The sequence below is a fragment of the Trichosporon asahii genome (genome assembly GCF_000293215.1).
Source record: "Trichosporon asahii var. asahii CBS 2479 unplaced genomic scaffold scaffold00051, whole genome shotgun sequence".
Taxonomy (NCBI): domain Eukaryota; kingdom Fungi; phylum Basidiomycota; class Tremellomycetes; order Trichosporonales; family Trichosporonaceae; genus Trichosporon; species Trichosporon asahii.
Genome location: NW_014040873.1, coordinates 264403 through 287376, shown reverse-complemented (window position 1 = coordinate 287376; position 22974 = coordinate 264403). Strand labels below are relative to the sequence as shown.

The following is a 22974-nucleotide window of genomic DNA, read 5'->3' as shown; positions in this document are numbered from 1 at the left end:
AGATTTCTTCCCACAAGCGCAATTCAGTAGCGACAACCTTGTGTAATATTACCAGTTGGACCCAGAAACCCCGATGTATAAGTCTATGTTTTCTATTGTGATCGATCACTTCCAGAGCGAGCAGCCCGCTGCGTCGAGGATCTTCTTGAGCGATTTCGGCCGCTTGTTTGGGATGATCGCCAGTGCTGTCGGCTCGTGCTCACTGATTCGAGTTAGCAGCGTACGTGGGCGTCAACTCACGGTTCCTCAACCCAAAGGTGATGCGGAATCTCGGCCTTCGCAAGCGCCTCGCTGAGTCCCCGCAGTGCCTTCTCGTCCGGAACCTGTCTTGTCAGCTACGCAATACCGACCCCTCAGCTTGAGCGAGACTTGAGACTCACCTCGAGGACCGCCTTGCGCATAACCTCGTACCCCCGCCCATCGTCGCCGGCGAGATACCGCTTCATGTCGGGGTGGTCGGCGTAGAGGTGCTGAACTGCCGTTGCAGCGTGCGCAGCCTGCGCCATCATGGGTCCGAGAGGCCAGTTCTGTTCCTGCCCAGTTAGCTCACTTCTCAGACATCGTCTAGCTCACTGTGACGAGGTCTCTTCGGAGGATGATCTGCATGACGAGACCTGTCGGCTTGGCGGCCTCGGCAGCCGCTGTCGCTGTTGGTGCGGCAGTGCTCATCGCTCGGAGTAGTCTTGGAAACATGGTGCAGTCTCAACATTTGGTCTTCCCCGGTTCAGTGCGGGGCCAACGTCCCAACGTCCCAACCCCCAGGCCACGCGGAGAGCGGGCAATCTCCGCCGTGCGTCATCGTCCGCCATCAACCCAAAGGCGGCAAGGAGGGTTGCATCAGCGCCTGCATTTGCACACTTCACAACACACACCACCATGTCGGAGGACAAGGAGACGCTTATTGCGATGGGCTTCGCGCCGGAGCGCGCCGACTGGGCCCTCCGCGTCAAGAAGGGGCAGGGCGTCCAGGCCGCCATGGACTTCCTCCTCGCCCATGCTGACGACCCTGTCCCCGACCCCGAGGACGAGATGGAGGAAGACAGTAAGTTGTGTTCGGGCGCTGTGATGCAGCTGTGGGCGAGCTAGATACAAAGCTGACATCAGTTCCCGCCGGTGCCGAGGCCAAGTCGCTCAAGTGCTCCGACTGTGGCAAGGTGTTCCGCTCGCAAGCGACCGCGAGCTTCCACGCCGAGAAGTCGGGCCACGAGAACTTCGAGGAGAGCACTGAGGAGGTGAGTCACTCTCTTAAGAGTCTCTTACACCCTTTATCAGCGCTCTCCACCTCACATGACGTCCTGCTTTCCGAGCTGACAGACAGATTAAGCCTCTGACCGAGGAGGAGAAGAAGGCAAAGCTGGCTGAGCTGCGCGAGAAGCTTGCCGCGAAGCGCGCAGCGCAGAGTAAGGAGGACGAGAAGGCTGCGCGTGCCAACGAGGCTATCCGCCGTAAGGCTGGTCAGGACATGGGCCGCGTCCGTGAGGATATGGCCGTGAAGGAGGCGCAGCGCGATGCGGAGCGTAAGCGACAGGGTGAGTCTTCTTTCACACAATGGGCGCAAGCAGGTCGCGTCAGCTGTGACAATATCGGTGCAGCTGAGGAGCGGCCTGCGGTGAATTACCCTTTAAACGAGGAACAAAATTATCACCGCCGTCGCACTCGGATACTTCATCCCTCTTCCTTAGCCAGCTGGGGTCAACGATGTTATCAGCTGACAAGCAGAAAAGCTCGAGGACCAGCGCGCCCGCGCCGCGATCAAGGCGCAAATCGAGGCCGACAAGCGCGAGCGTGCCGAGAAGGCGGCGAGGGAGAAGGCCCTCCGCGACGCAGCCGCTAAGGGCGAGAGCGTCGATACGCCAGCCGCGGTGCCGAAGCCGACGGCGTCGCTGGGCGGGGGCAAGTCGTCCGAGGCGCCGCAGACGCGGCTCCAGATCCGCCTGCATGTCGGGGGCCAGCCGCTCGTCAAGACGTTCGACTCGAATGCGCCGCTCCGCGAGGTCGCCGAGTTTGTCGCCTCTGAGAATCTCGCGTACTCTGTGGACACAGTCAAGTTTGCCACGACATTCCCGAGGTGAGTTCATCGACGAGAAGAATAACTGACAGGATCAGGAAGCAGTTCTCGGCTCAGGAGATGGGCAAGAGCCTCATGGCGAACGGGCTTACGCCGAGCGCGGTCCTCATGGCGAGTGTGTAGTGTACGAGTACAAGTGCAGATTAAATGTTATACATCAGAGAAGACTTCTACTTGGGGACGCCGTTCTTGAGCACCGTGTCGCCGGCCTTGCGCACGTCGTCGAGCCACACCTGCGTGATGCGCGACTCGGCGAGGGGCATGCGCTCGCTCTCCGTTTTGCCGTCGCGGACGCAGCGCGCGACCTCGTCCGCCTCGTAGTGCATGCCCCCGCCCTCGGCGACCTTGTACTCGTGCGTCTCGCGCTTCGTGATCTTGCCCTGCGGCTCGTCGGCCGGGTGGGGCACGATGTGGAAGCTCTCGGGACGCCAGGGCGGGTAAGGGATGATGAGGTCGCCCTCCTCGCACGAGATGACCGCCGTCGCGTCCGTGTATCCGCTCGTCGTCATGTCCGTCAGGCAACGGCACTGCGCAAAGTCCTTCCAGTCCACGATCCAGTGCGACATGGCATCAACACCCGAGCGCGGGTAGATGCGCTGGTAGCTCGAGACGACGCGCGGGTTCTTGTCCTTGTTGTCCGGGTGCTGGTGCAGCGCGAGCATCGCCCACACACTCGGGTAAGGGCCCATGTCGAGCAGCGAGCCGCCGCCCTGCTTCGGGTCGATCATGCGGTTCGAGTCCGGTCGGGCTGAAATTGTCAGCTCATCGATTCACGCTCAGCTGGAACGGTGGAAGACTTACTGTCCGGCTCAAAGTTCATCGAAAAGTCGGCGAACATGCGGTGCACCTTGCCGAGGCGGCCCGACTTGAGCACGTCCTGCACAGCGTACGCGATGGGGTGGAAGCGGGTCCAGACAGCCCTGCATGTCAGCTGTCTTCGCATACGAGGGGTCTGCAGCGGTGCGATTACCACTTACTCCATGAGGAAGAGCTTCTTCTCCTTGGCAAGCGCGATCAGCTCATCGAGCTCCGAGACGTCGAACGTGAAGGGCTTCTCGCACAGCACGTGCTTGCCCGCCTGCAGCGCCGCCTTGGCATTCTCGTAGTGGAAGGTGTGGGGAGTGCCAATGTACACGGCGTCAACGTTCTACGGTCAGCTTCCATACACTCTTCAGCTCTTCTCGGGTTCAGAAGGGGGCCAAAGTTCCGCCAGCGCCTTTCATCTTCGTGCTTTTCGGCCGTCCCCGTAGTTTGAACTCACAGGGTCAGAGAAGACCTCGTCGTAGCTACCGCACGCCTTGGCGTTCTCGAGCACACCGTTCTTGACGCCCCAGGCACTCGGGCCGTCACTCTGCTTGAGCTTGTCGAGGAACTTCTGGGCAGACTCGGTGCTGCGCGAGCCAACGGCAGCGATGGCGTGCGTAACGTCGTTGGCGTTACGAGTTGCGGGGTTAACCAGCAGGTCCTGTCGTCAGCTTCGAGCAGTAACACGAATTTAGCTGATTCCTTGTGGAGGCGGAGTGACTCACCTGAGAGAAGCGGGTGGAGATGCCACCGGTGGCGATGATGCCCCAGCGGAGAGTGAAGGGAGCCATGGTTGGTGAGGTTGTCGAGGGGAAGAGTGAAGAGGGAAGACACACTAAGAGCCGTCAATCATTGTTGTCTCAAGTACCTCTTCCCCCTCCATTTCTCGGTCGCTCGCTGGTCGTCATACTGGGGGAGTGTCATGTCTCCGCGATGTCGGGCCGGCGTTCCTGCCGAGAGCAGTATCGGGCCGTAGACAGATCAACTTGCCCGCGACACGTCATGGTGATGATGGTCTGTTTACGTAACCTTCACGCGACCAGCTTGACTCTCCCACGGAGGACGCGACGCGCTCAGCCAGTAACCTCAGCCAGGAGAGGGCCAGCGTCAGTGCCCGGTTGGGCCCTGGGCAGGGCCAGGAGCGCGCATTGTTTGGTTTCATCGTCAGAAACGGACATGAACACACACCCACGAACGCCAGAACTCATTTCTTCTTGTTGATTACTCCATCCACTTGCCCTTGACCATCCACCGACTGCTCCAACACCCCGACCATGGCATGATGGACCCCCTCATCCCTTTCGCCCGGAGCACCCCTTCCCTCACTTCCGGCACCTCCGACACCCCCTCCATCCCCATGACAGACGACTCTGGCCTCGGCACTCTCCGTCCGAGGAGCCCAGCGCTGATAGAGTTCAGCGACGATGGCAACCCCGATCCACCCCGCAAGCCCCTCGCCTACTCCTCCGGGGCTGGCGTCACCCCCGCCGAGAAACTTCGCTCCCTGCTGCGACAGATGGAAAGTGATGTTCGCGATCCCCCACCACCGCCGAAGCCAACACCGACACAGAGACGACCAGCGACACCCCAACTCATCGATGCACCCATCCCAACCTCCAACTCGAACGCTCGTGCTAATGACGAAGAGAACAGCGAAGAGGATTCTCCCCCAACCCCGCCCCCGCGGATACACAGCGCGTACAATGCGCGCCACGAGCCCGATCACGAGCCCGAAGCCGGACCGAGTCGGCCGCGCCGCCTGCCATCGCGTGCGGTCGCTTTACAGGCGGCCATGAACAAGATGCCAGAAGAGAAGGCATCCCCGGCACCCAGCGCTCTTGAGACTTTCATTGCGAAGCATCACGAGACGCCGGAGGCTTGGAAGCCCAAGCATTCTGGAAGGACAGACTGGAGCACCAGCCGGGCAGACTCGAGCGCTACCGTGCAGCAGTTCCCGTCTTCAGCTCCGCGACGAAGACATGCGGCTCGGCGGACAACGATAGAAGCGCCTCCAGACGATTCACTGGCGTTCGCTGAGGGCATCCAGGATCCAAGTATTGACATGGACGACGACAGCAGCCTCCCAGCCGGTTGGGAGGAGGAGAGTAGTGGAGCTCCAGACCGCTCGCGCGGCAGCAGCGGGCGACGGTCGGACAGAAGCACAGCGTCGGCGGACGATCCACGACGGAGGTTCGAGCTGGACGATTCCGTCGATGCTTCGCCGGAGCGACCTAAGAATCGCTTTCAGACTCGACGCTTCATCAAGGCGGACCTGTCGGACGAGCTCCCGGATCGACCAGAACCACCACGGCGATCGCATAGGAGCACGCGGTCCGAGTCCCCGACGGAGCCCGAATCGCGAACGGTACGCGCTGAGCGCCAATGGACGCGAACGTCTCGCTCGCCGACTGCCTCGTTCGCGACGGCACCGCAGATCAACCCCTCGACCTCCCTGGACATGTCGCTGCCTCAGATCGCCGCTGAGTCCAGTGATGAGGACTCTGGGGCGATGCGCAACCGGGCCAGCATGTTCCGACCCAGCTCTGAGTCCCCGAAGTCGCGCAGCTCCGAGTCGCCAAAGTCCCGAATTTTACGTGACCCAACGAACCGCACGACGGGATCTAGCGCATACGTCGATGCAACGAGCCGCAGCCGAGACTGGGCCAGTCAGGTCAGCAAGAGCCAGCCGTACGAGTCGTTTGACGACGAGGTCGACCGCAGCCTTGATGAACCGGAGCCGCCGAAGAGGTTCAATGCCTCACGAAGTCGCAGCTCTCCCGACGATGCTGACGACCGCCTGGCTGAAGAGCCCGAGCCTCCGCGACGATTTGGCGCTCATCGGCGACAGCATAGCCAGCACAGCCACGATGACCTTCAGGGAGATTCAGAGCCTCCGAGACGCTTAAGAGCCTCTCAGAGCCGGGACAGCATCCGAGATGCTGCGAATGAGCCAGAGTCTCCCAGGAGGCTACGGGCTTCTCGTAGCCGCGAGCTTCAAGACGAAGTCGACGACGAGCTCGACGAGCCTGAGCCGCCTCGACGACTGCGCCACTCACGGAGCCGCGAGCTTGTGCAGATCGAGGAGGAAGAGACAGTCGAGCGCTCGGTAGACGAGGATGCGGGCGCCGTCCGCGTGTCTAGGAGCCGCGACATGACGACGCGGTACATGGATGGCTCGACAGAGGAGCGTCACCAATCCTCGCAATCTATCTACGAGCCGCTCCGCTGGTCCCAGTCTCGCGGATCGATCGAGGAGCCGTCGCTGAAGCAATCACGGAGTCGGTACGATACGCCCGATGAGTCGCATGGTTCTGTGCACTCTGGGAATCGATACGCCACGCCTGACGAGAGCCGAGTCTCGGATTCGCGTAGCCGTTATGACACTCCCGAGGAGCCTTCTCTGAAGCATTCTAGCAGCCGCTACGATGCGCCCGAGGAGCCCTCCATGCAGCACTCGCGTAGCCGATCCGACAAGATGGACGAGTCATCCATGAAGCACTCGCGAGGCGCATCGCAGTCGATTTCCCGTCACTCGAGGAGTAGGTACGACAATCCGGACGACACCCCGCCACTTCGACAGTCTCGGAGCAAGGAGGAGCTTGCAGCAGAGGCATCGCGCACTTCGATGCACGCTTCACAGTTACGAGGCTTTTCATTCCCCCGGAAACGAACACGGAGTGATGAGGCGGAGAGTGCGCCAGCACCGCCGACGCCGTCTCCGCCCAAGCCTCTCGAATCGTCGTATCTGCGGCCACAGAAAGCGGCCGCCGCGCTGAACACCCCTGTTCGCCCTAGCGGAATGCGAGCAAGTGCTCTGCGCAAGTCTGCTCGTGCTACACCGACACCGAACCGAGTGCGCTGGTCGCCTGACGTGGAGGGTGGTCATATCTCACCGCCGCAGTCATCATTTCAGTTCACGGCGCCGAAAACAACGACTCCGCCTAAGGAGCGGTCTACCACGCCGCCGCCCTCAACCTCTCCTCCCACCTCGCCTCCCCGGACGCCTGCGCCGCCTGCGCCTGTAGAGCAATCGCCTCTGCAGCCATTAGCGACGCCGGTCCGGGGTGGTGACGGCAATTCGTCACTGCGTACCCCACACCCGCCAGGCTGGTTCCCTGCGACCCCTCTCGGCGCCGACAGCGGCCCCTCAAGCGACGCCTATTCGACCCCAGCGCAGGCTTCGAAGACGTTCGAGCCCGGTTCGGCGATGCGTACGCCCCACCCGCCTGGATGGTTCAACCCTGCCGCTGCTCCGTCGACGCCCGGTGCCAAGTTCTTCGTGACACCGGCGCCGAAGGAGAAACAGCCAGAGAAGCAGGAAGTGCGCGGCGTTGGCGTTGGTGCGGGCTTCACGACGCCCTTGCAGCCGCAGCAGCCATATCCATTAGCGACGCCCAAACCGCCTGGCGCGTGGGGGTGGACTCCCGCAGCTGGCTCCCGGCTACGCAACGAGATCACGCTTGACTCATCGCAGTCATCGGCTGAGAGCTCGTTCGAGCGGTCGCTCCTGGGCAATGGGGATGTGCACCGGCTGCGTTTGAGCCCTAAGCGCAAGCCAGCGTCACCGAAGGCCTCGCCATCGACCTCTCCACAGCAGAGGCGGACCGAGAGCAAGGACGACTCGTTCGAGGAGGTCTCGCTCACGACACCGAAGAAGGGCTCTGGCGCATGGCCTCCCAATGACCCACCGACGCCGCTCTCTGAGCGTCTTCTGAATCAGAGCGTTGCGGAGGACTCGTTCATGGACGACTCGTTCCTGCAGGCGGACACGAGCGTGATGGCGCGCGTGCGCTCCTTCCTGTCACCGAGCAAGGATGCTGACCTGCGTAGCGCGCGGGAGAAGCTCGAGGCGGCGACCGCACGCTCTCAAGCGTCTCGGAAGGAGATTGAGGACGCTCAGAAAGCGTGGCTCGCCGCACTCTCCGCTTTACCTGCTCCTTCCACCTCTGCAAATGCAGGAACGTCCACGTCCACAACGACGGTGGTCGAGATCGAGAAACCCGCTGTAAAGGAGAAGAAGGAGTGGCCGTGGATCTACTGGGTCATCATCGCTCTGGTCGAGATCACCGTCATGTGGGCCGTGTTCCGAGTCACGGTCGACTGGGTTGACGCTGAGCGCTCGCGCACGTCCTCTGCCCTTGTCAGGAGACTGCCATCCGGTCTTGGTGTATTCCGCCGCAACGCACGAAGCTCAAACCTCTTCGACATCCTCGAGCTGCTCGGTCTACGCTGGGCGCCACAAGAGAGAAGATGGAACGTGCCGACATAAGCTGGCCTCGCTCTTCCGCGCCTAACATGCAACATGGGCTACACAGACACAGGCATACGCCGCGTGAGCACTTCGCCGGATTGTGGCCGGCTGAGCATCGGCGCGATCACACGTTGAGACTCGGTCGGGCTGACTCCGGGAAGTGCCACTCCACCGGCCCCTCGCATCGGTACTGGGTACTCCACTGATGTTCTGCGTTGCAGTATAGGCGTTTGTGGACAAGCCGTCATCCGAGCTGATCACGTGCCGTATTTGCGGCCTGGAAACGCCAGGTGTGTCGGGTGTCTCGGCAGCCGCCCCGTCATCTGGGATCTGTGTGCTACGAGGGTGAGCCTGAATATGGACAATTGCTCTGCCCCACCACTTTCTTGGTGTCTTCTTGACATTGCTACACTACATCATACGCTTGTACACTGTACGCTGTACGTCATACACAACACGTAGTACGCCGCGAGCGCTACGTGCCCTCCACAATTTCTTGGTTCTACTTCGGCTCCCCCTCCATGGTCGGCTATCGGGCCGATGGTCGGGCGATTGTTGGATCTTGTAGCGCTTCCGATCATGTCTGCCATACCTCTACCTGCCTACTCGGGTGATGTATCTGTACCACTATGCGCTTCCCACTAGTCCAAGAGTTGCCAGAGACCCCATGATTCGCCAACACACGCCACACAGGGCACCATCGGATCTGGCCTCGTCCCATCGGATCGAGACTGATGTGTGTGCCGTGCCGCGGCAGAAATGGGAAAACATCGCGTAATACTCGGATGAATGCCGGAGTGGCTACGCCCCCGCATTCCGCACACTGGGCTGCAGACTGGGCGGGCGACGGTGACGGTTCCGATCGGTCCGCATGATGACCCGCACGGCGTTGGGGAGGAAGACACCGCAGACAGAGCGCAGCATCAACACTATATACCTGACGACAGTGGGCCTCGTTCACCTTTCTCATTATCTTCTCCACCTCCTCCTCTCCACGCCGTTGTTGTTCTACTCCTCTTCTCTGAAACCCAGCACGACCCACCATTCCAACTCGGGACCACCAATCAGACACCCTCTCCGGCTTATCTCGGCTGATTGCCTGCCCCCACCATGACGACCCCCTTCACCACCATCCCCAATGAGATGGACCGCAGCTTCCTCGATGCCGACGTCCATGACATCGTCTCCAAGCTCACGATCGACGAGAAGATCGACCTGCTTGCCGGCCGTTCATTCTGGGAGTGAGTGCATGAAGCTGTACACTTGGGGATCTGAGCTAACGTTCAGGACTGTGGCCATTCCCCGCCTGAATGTGCCCAGTATCAAGGTTACTGACGGACCGAACGGTGCGCGCGGTGGCTCGTTCTGGAAGATGACCAAGGCGACTGCGCTCCCGAACGAGACGGCCATGGCGGCGACCTTCTGCACCGAGCTCATCGAGGATACGGGCAAGCTCATGGCGGAGGAGACCAAGGCGCGCGGTGCTGTCTGCCTCCTTGCGCCTACTATCAACATCCAGCGCTCGCCCCTTGGCGGTCGCGCGTTCGAGTCCTTCTCCGAGGACCCCACGCTCGCTGGCGAACTTGCTGGTGCAATCGTCCGCGGCCTGCAGAGCGGCGGCATCTCGCCCGCGATCAAGCACTTCGTCGCCAACGACCAGGAGCACGAGCGCAGCGGCAATGACGCCATCATCGCGCCCCGTCCTCTGCGTGATGTCTATCTGCGCCCGTTCCAGATTGCGCAGAAGCGCGCCCAGCCTTGGGCATACATGACGAGCTACAACAAGCTGAACGGCACGCACTGCTCGGAGAACGAGTGGCTGATCACGGATCTCCTGCGCAAGGAGTGGGGCTTTGACGGTCTCGTCATGAGCGACTGGTTCGGCGTGTACTCGGTCAGCGACTCCATCAATGCCGGTCTCGACCTCGAGATGCCCGGCCCCACCATCTGGCGCCAGAAGGGTATGGTCAAGCACCTCATTGGCGCGCACAAGATCGATCCCCGCACCATCGATGCCCGTGTCACGACCGTCCTCACCTGGGTCCAGAAGCTCGCCAAGCTTCACCCTGACATTGTCTACGCGCCTCCCAAGACGATGGAGAAGTCGCGTGACTCGGAGGAGGAGAAGGCGTCCGACGCCAAGTTTGCGCGCCAGCTCGCGGGCGAGGGCTGCGTGCTCCTCAAGAACGACGACGCCCTCCCCATCAAGAAGGGCAAGATTGCCGTCATCGGCCCCAACGCCAAGGCCGCCGTCATCACTGGTGGTGGCAGCGCCCTGCTCCGCGCCGGCTGGGCGGTGACGCCCTGGGACGGGCTGAAGAACAATGCGCCTGAGGGCGTCGAACTCGCGTACGAGCTCGGCTGTATTGGGGAGAAGTTCCTCCCCGTCCTCGACGAGCAGTTCACGACCATGGACGACAAGCCCGGGTTCGACCTCGTGTTCCATCCTATCGAGAAGGGCGAGGTCGTGACCGACCCCAAGCGCGAGGTGCGCGAGTGGTGGGACGTGTCTAGCATGCACCTCGCCGACTTTGGGCACCGCAACCTCGGCGAGCACTTCACCACCGAGCTGCACGCCAAGTTCAACCCAAAGGAGAGCGGGACGTACGAGTTTGGTGCCGTCGTCACGGGTCACGGATGGGTGTACGTCAACGACGACCTCGTCATTGATCTCTCCAAGAAGACGCCCAAGGGCAGCGCGTTCTTTAACAACGGCACCATCGAGGTAAAGGGCACCTATGACGTTGAGGCTGGGAAGGTAGGTACTCGCACCGTTTCATGGCTGACCTAGCAGACGTACAACCTGCGCTTCGTGCACGACTCGCGCCCTCCCCCCGATGTTGCGGGCACTCCCCTCGTCATTACCGGTTTACGTATCGGTGCGCGCAAGAAGATTGACCCCGACGCGGCGATTGCGGCGGCCGAAAAGCTCGCGAAGGAGTGCGACGGCGTTGTTGTCGTCGCCGGTCTGAACGCAGACTGGGAGTCCGAGTCGTATGACCGCCCCGACCTGTCGCTGCCGTATCGTGAGGCGGAGCTGATCTCGCGCATCGCCAAGGCGAACGCGAACACGACTGTCGTTATCCAGTCCGGCTCGGCGGTCGAGAAGCCCTGGATCGACGACGTCAAGGCGGTCGTGCAGGCCTGGTACGGCGGCAACGAGACGGGCAACGCGATCGCGGACGTGATCTACGGTGCGCGCAGCCCCAGCGGCCGTCTGCCGCTCTCCTTCCCTAAGCGCGTGGAGGACATTGCAGCGCACAACAACTACAAGTCGGCGCGCACGCGCACCGAGTACAACGAGGGCATCTGGGTCGGGTACAAGCACCACAATGCGCGCAAGATTCCCGCACTCTTCCCCTTCGGCCATGGACTCAGCTACACCGCGTTTGAATACTCTGACCTCGCCGTGCAGGCGTCGGGCGAGCGCGACGAGTGGCGCCTCAAGGCCAGCGTCAAGGTTACGAACACGGGAGAGATCGAGGGCGACCACAGCGTCCACTTCTACACTGCGCCCCCGCCCCCCACCGCCACGTCCGAGGCGCACCCCGAGGTCTCGCTGCAGGCGTTCAAGAAGGTGCGCGGGCTCAAGCCGGGAGAGAGCAAGACGGTCGAGGTCGAGATGGACAAGTGTGAGTTTACAGCTAAAGCTCGCGACAAGAAGCTGACAACAGACGCCGTCTCGCACTGGGACACGCTCGACGGCAACTTCCGCGTCGAGCCCGGCAAGTGGGCGGTCGAGGTGCGTCCCGATGCCGCGACGCCCGGCCCCCATGCCGAGTTCGAGTGCAAGGAGTGGTCGTGGCGCGGTCTCTAGTTCCCACAAGATGCCGGGTTACATCTGCCCATGTCGCATCTTTATCTCTCATCCGTAATGTCCTCAATGACGAAGTCACGACGATACCATAAATCTATTCGATAGTCAGTCCCGTCCTACAGTGGCGCGATCAGAAGCCCAAAAAGTAATTGTACAATGCATTGCAAATCTAGTGTCTACGCCTCCCGCACTGCTTACTCCTCTCCCCCGCGGCGCTTGCGGTGCTTGACGGCCTCGCGATGGCGGCGCTTCCAGCCCTGCGTCAGCTCGCGCCGTCTCTGCTCCCAGCGGCGCTTCATGTCTGCATCCGTCTCGTCGGCAACGAAGCGTTTCGGCGCAGACTTGACCGCCTCCATAGGGTCGATGACGACGGGACGGCGTACCCATGGTCGGCTGGGGTGGGTCGAGTCGCGCGGTCCCTGCTGCTGCTGGGCTCCGTATCCCTCCTGTCCCCCCTCTCCTCGTCCGTATCCACCCTGTCCTCCCTGTCCTCCCTGGCCGTACCCTCCTCCGTAGCCCTCCTCGCCCTCCTCCTCAGCCTCAGGTTCCGGTTCCGGCGCGAGCAGACTCCGCGCCTCGCCCCTCCTCGCCGGCCGGACAGGGAGCTGGAAGAACAGCGGGATATTCGGGTCCGGGTCGAACGTGCTCTTCGGGGCGGAGACGAGCGCGTCGGGCTGCACCTCGACGGGCGCGGAGGTCGGGACGGGGACACTCTCGTCAATCTCCACAGAGGCGAGGGCGCCGAGACTAAATCCGCCGCCGGAAGTGGGGGCGAAGAGAGAGGAGAGGGCTGCGGGAGCTGCGGTGGGGGCGGGGAGGGAGGGCTTGATTGCTGAACCCAAACTGAACTTTCAGAGCGATTGAGCAACTCACAGCAGTCTGACGTCTGCTCCCGCAACGGCGCAGTGTTAAGCTGACATGTACGCCAGTTCCATCAAGATTCATCCATACATACGAGCTGCGGTGGGGGCGGGGAGGGAGGGCTTGATTGCTGAACCCTCGTCGGAGTCAGAGTCAGAGTCGGAATCTGAGGAGTCGGACGAGTCGGACGAGTCGGAGTCAGAGCTGTCTGATGAATCGGAGTCGGAGCTGTCAGACGACTCCGGGTCTGAGCTGTCAGATGAGTCCGAGTCGGAGTCTGAGGAGTCGGATGACGATCCAGATCCCGATCCTGTTGAGCTGGACGATGAGGACGAGTTGGACGATGATGAGGACGATGATGAGGACGATGATGAAGAGCTCGCTCTTGATCCGTCCAACTCGTCTCCCGAGTCATCCGAATCAGAGTCTGAGTCTGAGGAGCTCGAGGATCCCGAAGACGAGCTCGAACTAGAACTGGAGCTCGAGCTCGAAGAGCTGCTCGACTTTGCCGGCATGACGTCCTTCGTTTTCTTCGTCTTGCTAGTCGAGGCCGCAGCCTTGCTGGACTCTCCTCGTTTTGTCGACCCCATGGCGATCTGCGTCGCAGTCGTTTCTAAAGAGTCGGTTGTCGGAGCCGCGGAGTGCGATGGCAGCTGCACGCGTGCAAACAATCCTGCAAGCAATGCGTTCATTGCGGCTCGAGGTCCCAGAAATCTTAGGTCACGTGCGGGACCTCCACCGGTCATCTGCGTGATTAGCCCGTGCCTTAAAAGGTATAGGGTGACTGGACTAATAAACACTACAAAGTGTTCAAATGCCAGGGCGCTTGCATTTGCGTTTCATGACCGCTCGACCTAGACGCGTTCCGCGCGTCTCTCAAGTTTGTTTTCGTCATCTCACCCACTGCATCTATCGACGAGAGGAAGACGTGACGACACCATGGTGCAGCCGACAGACTTGCACCGCGTGTTTCTGCAGAGTCTGCTCTCGCGCCGCGCCATGACGGACGACACGGCGCTTGTCATGCTCAAGCGCAGCCTGGGAGCTATCCGTCGTAAGTTGCCTTCCCCACACCATCTCCCTCGTTTCATGCCCCGTTAGCCATCTTTCTCAAGCTCTCGGCTCTGTGGAGGTGTTGTAGCTGACTCCAGGCTCCATTTCCCCCGACTTTGAAGTGCAGTACGCGCGCGGCATGGAGGGTCTCTCGACCTTCCTTGAGGAGGCGTCGACGCTTCTGGAGCCGTTCGGCATGCGCATCAAGCGCGCGAAGTCTGACGATGGCGTCGGCTGGGTCGTGCTGGCAAACGACGAGACGGGTGACATCGGGCGCATGGCGACAGACCTCTCCTCGCTCGAGATCTCGTACTTCCGCGCCCTGCTTGAGGCGATCATGCTTTCTCACCCCGCCAACTCGGTCTCGAACGCGCAGGCGCTCCGCCTCACGACTGACCTGAAGGGGAACATGAGCAAGCGTGATGCTGAGACGCTGCTTGGTGCACTGACGAGTCGCGGCTGGCTGGCAAAGTCAAAGTGAGTTTAATGGGGCTGATAGCTCGTAGCGGTGGATCAGCTGACCGTCGCTTCCATCCAAGCTGACATCAGACGCGGACGATACACCCTCGCGCCCCGCGCCATGATCGAGCTCGACAGCTATCTTCGCGAACAGTACGAGGACGAGGTTCGCACCTGTCGCCGTTGTCAGAAGCTAGCCATGACCGTGAGCTTGTCTGTTAATGTGACTAAGCTGACGCCAGGGTGTGATCTGCGCGAATCCTGAGTGCGAGGCACACTACCACACGTACTGCTACGAGCAGATCAAGCAGGCCGGACGTGACAAGTGTGCCGCCTGTCAGACACGATTCAGTGAGAATGAGCCGCGGCCCCTCGGCGAGCTCTCTGTCCCGAGGAGGGAAGACCAGTGGGGCACCCTCAACAACCGCAGGAAGCGCCGGGAGAGGGACGATGAGGACGAGATTGAGGACGAGGAGGAAGAGCAGGAGCTTGACAGTGAGGAGGAAGTTGAGGTGAGTACTCGATCTGTTGTTTCTGGCCCCGTGTCAACACCTGCCACTACGTCCAATGTTGCGCTTCGACCGTAAGCTGACGATACGCAGCGCCAGTCCCAGACTCAATCTCAACGCTCTCAGTCACAATCGCAGTCCCAGCGCGAAACTATTGTTCCCGGATCGATCCCGGATGAAAGCGAGCCGCCACGCACCCGTCGGCGGCGCTAGGAAGCAGCAGACTTGTGTGAAAGTCTGACCACCTCGAGACGTCCCGATACGGCCGTCGGATGGCGCGGGGGAGAAGGTGGACAGAGAGCGCGCTATAATTCGGCGTCGCGGCTGCGCTATCTCAAGATGGCGCAAGTGTATGTGTAAACTGTACGATATGGCATGGTGCTGGATAACGTGTACGGCGATTGCGAGCCAGCGCAGAAGGCCCCTGCTGTGGGTGCGGGGGTGGCTGTATGCATCACGTGCTGCACTCTTCTTTGTGCGACGCGGCGGTTTCGGACCGCGCTCCGACAGTTGGCGCGGGCGCGAAGGAAGCCATCAGTCTGTCTGGTTGGGATCACACGCTGCACTGACAATGCTCGAGCAACGCGCAGAAGGTTTGAAACAGGCTTGCTGGCGTTGGTAAGACAGGCCTCGGATCTCAGCGGCGCTCACGACACATGCTGCCTGCGCTATCACTGACAATCACGCTAGATCAGATGACTCACTAAACCAGAGTTATTCCACACGAACAAACTGAACTTTCAGAGCGATTGAGCAACTCACAGCAGTCTGACGTCTGCTCCCGCAACGGCGCAGTGTTAAGCTGACATGTACGCCAGTTCCATCAAGATTCATCCATACATACGTTGTCATGCGGAGTCAACCTGACAATGTGCTGGTTCTTCTCAAAGCCACACCCCGATATACAGCAGAAGTCCGCCCCGCTTCGGGTTTCGGTGTACGGCGGTACGGTCCGAGACATCGTCCGAGCGTCATGCCCCGGCTTAGCGTTGAGTTACCGGTTGGCAGCCGTAGTCCTTGAGGCGGCGGAGAGTGCGCAGAGTGGGGGGCGCAGAAGCAGAACGAGGCGTTCAAGGAACAATCACGTTCGAGCTATCTGCCCGCTCATGCCTCTCGTGCCCGCCTCGCATTTCAAGCATCACATTCCAGCAGTGCGCACTGTTGCTACAGGTCAAGGAGTGCGTCTGTGCACATCCGTGGCGGGGAACATTCCAGCGCCACTGGATATATCGTTCCAGCAGATGGCGACCCTCGTATCACGGCGCGGAGAGAGACCCCGGGACTCCTGGAACTCACGCCCGAGCTCATCGGCGCTCGGATCGTCCAACCGATCATTCCCGGCGTCTGCGGGGAGTGATCGGGGTGATCGCGCCTCTCTGCGCCTTCCTGAGCATGTCTGTCGAGTGAAGATTGAGGAAAAGATTCGGCAAGCTCATTCAGCAGCACGAATGGCGAGTTTGCTGAAACGTACTCACAACAATTGGTCATGCTTCAGCTTGCACGCTTTCTCTCTGGCATATCTCACAACCGCGTATCGCGGTGCTCAGAGCCGGCGGATTTGCGTTTCCGAGCGCACCTATCCAAGCAGCTACGGTATCGCGTGCGTACCTGGTGATTCTGGGGTCCATGGGATAGACATCGCAGATGTCAGCTGCCGCAGAGAACGGGGTCCGTGCTCTGTCCGATGGACCAGCGACCAACTTAGCGGCATAGTGCGGCACGGGATCTCACGGATTCTAGAAACTCAAATAGAAACTGACGCTTTCTAAAGGTACAGCTAGTGTCCACTGCGCTATCGCGGCTCTGCTGAACATTCCTCAAATAGCGCCAGTGTCTGGAGCCCCCGTTTCGGTCGCAGACGAGTCTGCAATGACGCCATGCCAACGGAGAACAGGCTAGCTCGGCGCCAGGACGTGCCAGATGGAGATGGCGCCGGCCGGATCTCACTGCAGTGCTAGAAATTTCTGTCGTGCTCGCTGCTGAGAGGAGCTAGAGGATGTTGAACGTCCGACACTAGATAACAAGGACCGCACGGGCTACGCCGGCCGCCGCGAGTGTGTCTTCCTCAGTGTGGAGCTTAGCCACGGGCTCTGGTGATCGTGAGGGCAATGCTGTCTCATCTTCAGCATGATAGGAAGGTTGTACGGCCCTCCGTGCTCCACAGAGCTGACCGAGACGAGTGCAAACGTTCGCAACTCCGTTTTACGAGATCGGAAGCGGTCACTGGCAACACTCTCCGCAATGTACACCGGTCTGATCTTCGGTCTGCCTAGCTCGTCGATCTTCCCGGCCGCCGGTATCGTCCAACTGAGGGATCTCGTTACACACGTTGTTGCGGATTGCTGGAACCTTGTTCTCCGTTGGAGCGCCACGAGTCTAGCCACAAACAGCCGTTTGAGTCAGGCGTCCGCTGCAGCTCGCGATAGTTCAACGGGCACTATAATGTTACTAGGCGTAGCAGACAGTCGACATGGGGTACAGATCTGGCTGGTGCAGCGCGTTGGGCCAGGATCCGGACGCCATCAGTTGATTGTAGCTGATCAGATATGATGCGGAGTTGATGAAGGTTGATGAAGACTGACGAAACTGCTGTCAACCCGCTGTGCAAGTCTCCGATGTCGCAGCCGCACTGAATCTGCAGCCATCCCCAGCCAGAAACAAGAAGCAGACCATCCTGACCCGTCCGAAACGTTACGACATGGCTGTGTTCTAACCGCATTAAGCTTGTCTAGTACGTCAGGCAACCCACCACCGTGGCTGCCACCCGCCGAACCTGACACATGCCGCACGCCTCGTTTTTGGGGCGGGAAGCAATTCTCTTTCCATCGAGCTAACCAAGCCATGGCTTGAGATAGCGGTTTGAGGTCCTCTATCCCTCCTGCTCCTACAGTTTGGGAGGAATGCGTTGGTGGAAACGCACATACAACACCAGCAGCTCAGGGCCCCTGTTGATAGACCCCGCACGAAACCAGATGCCGACATGCATCGAACGGTAGGAGCGGAGACTGGACCTCGAGATGGAAAGTCAAAATGTGGAAATTCACCGATCACCAAAACCTACGACTTACGACGCTTCTGTCTAGAACGCCTGGAACACCCCATCTCGACAGTCGGAAACGGTGTTGGCGCTGGCCATTGGCTCGAAGTGTTTACTGCTTCGGGCAAAGTAGAGTATCAGCAACTCACTGATCCCCAATCCCCAGCTCTCCGCATCTAATGCGCAGCAGACGCCGGAGCAAAGACCGAGAGCACTCGATAACGAAGAGTGGGAGAATCGGTCCGCGCTGCCGAGCCGTGCCGCTCCGCTCCGCACCCGACAGTAGCAAGCATGGCCAGGCCGAGATCGTACAAACAAACAATAGAAACGATGGGCCGATGCTTGCAACCACGGCGGCGCGGCCCTCGGCGCAGTTCATTACTCCTCCCGCTGCCTATTCATACGTGCTTAATGTCCGCCGGCGTGCGGGGCTGGCCCATGTGCGTGCTCCCCATCACGGCGATCGTCAATGTGATCGCCGTCACCTGCGTTCGAGTACCGCGTGATTTGCAGGTTTCACGACCTCTCTGACGTCTGTCACTTACGAACATTACCCCACAAAACGTGACCTTCCTGAGGCCTTGGGCGATGCGGGGGAACATGGTGGCCGAGATTATCGAAATCGTCGTTCGATAGTACGATGATAACCCCACATACCCCACTGTCGCGCACCTATGCGGGCGGAGTTGAACCTTGATTTCGGCGATGAATGGCAGGTCGTTGTCTGGAATGATGCGAGCAGCAGTTAATGAATTGCTTAATCTCCCTGGAATCGCCCTGGCACTGCTGGGAAGAGAGCAAGCGATCCGAGTGCAGAGCCCGACACGGGGCAGTCAAACTGTGTGCGGAGTGGTGGCCCCAGACATCGGGTACGGGTAGAGATAACGTCACAGGGTCAGGACATCGCAAGGACATTGCGAGGGCGTGATTACGGATTGGCAGCACAACGTACGTACGCAGGACTGAGCCGTGAACGGGCAGCATTCCATCCCCCGTCCATGACGCTGAACTGACATTGCACCCCACACTCCACCGTCCACCGCCTCGCACTCACCCACTCATAGCTTGCTCGTCGACGCGCTGACGAAGCGGGTTCCCGCGCTCGAGCCCTGGTCACTTGTTCGTCCGCTGCAAGCCTCCTGAAGCAAGACATTGCAAGACACCGCATGTGGAGGTAGCGCGCCTCCGTACGCTGGCCGACGCTCGCACGTCTTGGCACTAAGGACCTCGTCGACAGCGATCGTACTGATGGACTGACGTACAGCTGACGCTACCTGAGCTCAGCATGCTTGCGTCCGTGCTCTGCAAGTGCGATCGGGGGATAACCTTGCGAGCTTCCCTCGCAGAATGCACCAAGTAGGCATCACACCCATACCGCCCCTAAATCCTGACAGACGGTCACGCACTTGTCACCCCACCAACCTGTCGACATCACACCCTCATAGCTCGCCCGCACCATCCGCCAGGAGCCTTGCTCGCCCCAGTCCAACCGCCAGGTCTGCCTTTGGATCTGCCGCTGCTGCTGCCGTGCTGCCGTACACGGTGTCAGCACCCATCATTTTGGGCCTAACCCATCCCTCTCCATCACACCAGGCATCACACGCACTCCCCCCGATCTTCCGTTCCCTCGTTCTCGCTAGCGCAGTGCCTGAAAGGTTCCCCACAAAACGTTTAAACTCTGGATGCCGCTGCCATCATGGCGTACACTGGCGCGGGCTGACGCCAGGCGTCCTGGGCGCTGATGGCGTCGCCCTTGTCCTGTGCGCTCGGTCGTTTCTTGTTACTGACAGTCCTACCCGTCCGGCTACATCCGTTCATTGACACCTTCGCGCGCTCTTCCCTTGGCGCGATACGCCATATCGGGTGTGTCTGTCGCCTCCTGATGCCTTCACTAGCTCGCATGCCTTACTTTCCCTTGCGATAACTAAGGGGCAGGGTCCAACATCCAGGACAGTTCAAGATTACGAGACCGCACGCACCTACGATTCCTACGACATTCAGAGCACAGGCTGCACACGCTGAGCACAGGCCCAAAGCTACATAAGGGAGGAGTGAGATTGTTCTGGTCCGAACCACCCACCGATCTCACCGATCCCACCGTGCTCGCACCCGCACTTCGCCGCAGACCGCGCCCGCATCGCTCCTCCCCCATCTTCCATCTTTCCAAAAGCGATCAAAACTTCTGTGTGGCAACTCACTCGCTCACACATACACACGCACACAGACATTCATACACACACACCGGTCCGAGCGCTGGCACTCGCACCTGCCCTCTCCCTTGTCTCTGCCTCCGCTTCGAACTTCGAACGCCTCTGGCCATTGGTGCTCTCGCTCCCTCCTATTCATACAGCACCTGAGCACAGCAGTTGCACGCCTCTGACGACGTCACACGGCAGCAATTGGCACGTCCACTCAGCCTCCAGGTGGCCAACTCAACTTGGTCTTGGACTTTCGGTCTTGCTATCTTTATATTTGGTTGGCATGGCCCAATCGCTCGTCATTGCAGCTCAGATTCGACATCGGCGCTGAGTTGACCTAGCTTGTTCTACTACTACTTGATCTTCTTGTTGTACTGTTGGTTGTTCGCCAAACTCTATCGCGACCACCCAGCCTTCGACTTTCAACACTCATCCCAAAACACCATGTTCGGTCTGCGCTGGCTGACCTGCTGCTTTGCGCAGAACGTGAGTGCCTCCACTGGCCCAAAGTCCGCTGACTTTCAGCCCGAGCAGACTCCTCTTCTTGCCCCTCCGGCGCCGACTAAGGCGACCACTCAGCCCACAGCAACGGGCAAGCCGCTGGCGGCCCTCTCAGCGCTGCTTGGGTACGGCTACAAGACCGAGACTAGCGATACAGCCGCAAACGAGGATGAGGTGCTTCGCTCCCCTCGGCGACCGGCACTCGTCCGCAGCGACGACTCCGACATCAGTGAGCTGGACGCCTCTGCCCTCGAGTCCGCACAGCGCGCGCGCGAGCAGGCGGAACAGGCGCGCATCGAGGAGCAGATCCGACAGGGCTCCGTGGCCAACCTGTACGCAAACCGCATGTGCAAGGTTGCGCCGCTGGCGTGGTCGGCTTACCGCCGGGGAAGCGTCGATAGCAGTGGCATGGGCAGCCCGACGCTGAAGACGCCTGTCCTCATCACTCCCCAGACCAGCCGCGAGTTTGAGTACGACGAGCCAGTACGCCACTCGCCCCCATCTCCTCACGCCGAGACTGAGAGCGAGAGCGGATCCCAGCTGCACGGCCTGGGCTTCAAGAATCCTCCTCCCGGCTTTGGCGCCCGTTACAGCGCGCGCTACGCTGCACCGGCGCTCCCTCCTCCGCCTGTCGATGCCGGCATTGCCCAAATGCTCTTCAACGTGGAGGCGCGCGAGTTTGGAACGTCTCCCAACCCCCACAGCGCCCGCTACTCTGACAGCGAGGACTCGGACGGCACTGAGCGTGGCCGCTCCCGCCGCCTCTCGCCGATCACTGCCTCAGGAGATGAAGTCGTGTACAAGTCGATCGGGCTTGCTGGTCTTGGTGCGGGCAGCGCGAGGCGTAAGCGTCGGCAGCGCATTGTCACGCCCCGCACCCCGTGAGCGCTGCTGGCATCGCCACAGTGCAAACGTCACTCATGAGCTGGCGACATTCCGAGGAACCCACCTCCCCTGCCCCACCCAGACAATCAATACGGCTCCTCATGAGGCCAAGCACCCTCCAACACCCCGCTCGCTCCGAGACAATTCAGCGCCATCCTGGGCACTGAATGCAACCCCGCTCACACCTGACGCAAGCTCGATCACGAATCTCGCAACCTCATCTCATTGAAAACCGAAAACGAAAACACACGAAAAGCGAAACCGTGCACTGCCATGTTCCTGCGCCGCTGTGACAATTGATCTCAGCGCCGCCCGCGACGCCAGCATACGCCCCTTTCCCATGCCTCCCTCCTCCTTTAGACTCGCACTCGCATAAAACCAACAAAAGCAAACAACCTGCATCGCTACCTGCCACGCGTAACCAAACCACGCGCTCCACCACTCGCATGTCACCATTCCCGATATCCCCCGCGCTGCTCCCTTCCCAGCGCTTGTCACCCCGCATCCACCTGCCACTCGATACACACGCTAGCGCCTAGTGCCCGCCAGACTGCCGCTGCCGCTCCGCTCCACTGTCACGACCACCCCACGCCAACGCTAACGAGCACGTTATCGTCGCTGTTGATCGAAAGTTAGTTGTCAATACATACGCCGTTGTAATGGATCATGCATGTACAGAACACCCCTGTCTCCAAAGTTGATCTGGCTGCAACTGTTAATCCCACTGGGCCACTGACAGCTCACTGACCGACTCACTGACCCACTATAACCAAGCATGCTCAGACGTGATGTGGGTTGCTCCGAGACATATGAATGTGTCTGAACCCAGATCCCCCCCGGCTCAAGTTCCAAATTCGGACGAAACTCACCACTTCAGTGTGGAATGCGAACCTCGCCCAGCGCCCAACGGAGCGGTAGAAGGGTGCGTTATTCGGTTCATTCGAAATGTTCGGTACTGTCAGCATGAACCCGCTGAAGAGGGTGACGCGTACTATTGAGAGTACAGCAGATGAGTGTGGGTCACATGATGCAGGCTTAATCATGGGTCAAGTGACGCGACGAGCGCGATGGACGGACGCGAAGACATGAGCGTGACGCTGTCGCGCAAGTCGCGCACGTCGGAGGTTGTCACTTGACCAAAGTTCACAAACTGCAGAGAGGCTTTAGACGCACACCTACATGCTTTCCTTCCGAGAAGTGCTTCCAGCATCGCTCACGTAACGTGTAGGTTGTCTGATAGACTCCGCGTCTCGCTGCAATAGCGCAGCAAGTTGTGGGTGGGTGGATGGTCAAGATTGACATGAAAAGAGCCGAATTCGCCACGACCACATGCCCCGCCACGTGTCGCGGGGTTCGCCGTGGCGACCCTCGACCTCCACGCTGACGCGAGGCCTCCACCGCGACTGAAATGTTGGATGCACCGTTCTCTCGTTCTCTCCATTGCAGACTCACACGCTCCTTACATCCATACACAAACACATCGGGAGCTCCACCTTTCTTTCTTGGGGCCTCGTCGTTCAATCCATTCCCT

The 22974-nt window shown here is 60.3% G+C and overlaps 7 protein-coding genes across 7 annotated transcripts; 5 read left to right on the top strand and 2 right to left on the bottom strand.

Moving 5' to 3' along the window:
- Window positions 1-105: 105 nt before the first annotated feature.
- A1Q1_02503 (uncharacterized protein) lies at window positions 106-693 on the bottom strand (the record flags this gene model as incomplete). The annotated part of the gene is made up of 4 exons (XM_014323765.1): window positions 106-202; window positions 241-323; window positions 381-527; window positions 574-693. The coding sequence occupies 4 exons, from the start codon at window positions 691-693 to the stop codon at window positions 106-108; spliced, it is 447 nt and encodes a 148-aa protein (XP_014179240.1).
- A 183-nt stretch (window positions 694-876) lies between these two features.
- A1Q1_02502 (DNA-binding protein) lies at window positions 877-2191 on the top strand (the record flags this gene model as incomplete). The annotated part of the gene is made up of 6 exons (XM_014323764.1): window positions 877-1042; window positions 1105-1232; window positions 1325-1529; window positions 1593-1609; window positions 1725-2068; window positions 2107-2191. The coding sequence occupies 6 exons, from the start codon at window positions 877-879 to the stop codon at window positions 2189-2191; spliced, it is 945 nt and encodes a 314-aa protein (XP_014179239.1).
- Window positions 2192-2238: 47 nt separating this feature from the next.
- Window positions 2239-3663, bottom strand: A1Q1_02501 (uncharacterized protein; the record flags this gene model as incomplete). The annotated part of the gene is made up of 5 exons (XM_014323763.1): window positions 2239-2816; window positions 2870-2988; window positions 3046-3215; window positions 3330-3533; window positions 3598-3663. The coding sequence occupies 5 exons, from the start codon at window positions 3661-3663 to the stop codon at window positions 2239-2241; spliced, it is 1137 nt and encodes a 378-aa protein (XP_014179238.1).
- Window positions 3664-4151: 488 nt separating this feature from the next.
- Window positions 4152-8141, top strand: A1Q1_02500 (uncharacterized protein; the record flags this gene model as incomplete). Its single annotated transcript, XM_014323762.1, has 1 exon — window positions 4152-8141. One exon carries the CDS (start codon window positions 4152-4154, stop codon window positions 8139-8141), a length of 3990 nt encoding a protein of 1329 aa, XP_014179237.1.
- A 1092-nt stretch (window positions 8142-9233) lies between these two features.
- Window positions 9234-11940, top strand: A1Q1_02499 (beta-glucosidase-like protein; the record flags this gene model as incomplete). The annotated part of the gene is made up of 3 exons (XM_014323761.1): window positions 9234-9364; window positions 9411-10848; window positions 10918-11940. 3 exons carry the CDS (start codon window positions 9234-9236, stop codon window positions 11938-11940), a joined length of 2592 nt encoding a protein of 863 aa, XP_014179236.1.
- A 1860-nt stretch (window positions 11941-13800) lies between these two features.
- Window positions 13801-14900, top strand: A1Q1_02498 (DNA repair-related protein; the record flags this gene model as incomplete). The annotated part of the gene is made up of 4 exons (XM_014323760.1): window positions 13801-13855; window positions 13953-14331; window positions 14404-14479; window positions 14556-14900. 4 exons carry the CDS (start codon window positions 13801-13803, stop codon window positions 14898-14900), a joined length of 855 nt encoding a protein of 284 aa, XP_014179235.1.
- A 5601-nt stretch (window positions 14901-20501) lies between these two features.
- On the top strand, window positions 20502-21610 carry A1Q1_02497 (uncharacterized protein; the record flags this gene model as incomplete). The annotated part of the gene is made up of 3 exons (XM_014323759.1): window positions 20502-20543; window positions 20592-21402; window positions 21465-21610. The coding sequence occupies 3 exons, from the start codon at window positions 20502-20504 to the stop codon at window positions 21608-21610; spliced, it is 999 nt and encodes a 332-aa protein (XP_014179234.1).
- Window positions 21611-22974: the final 1364 nt, after the last annotated feature.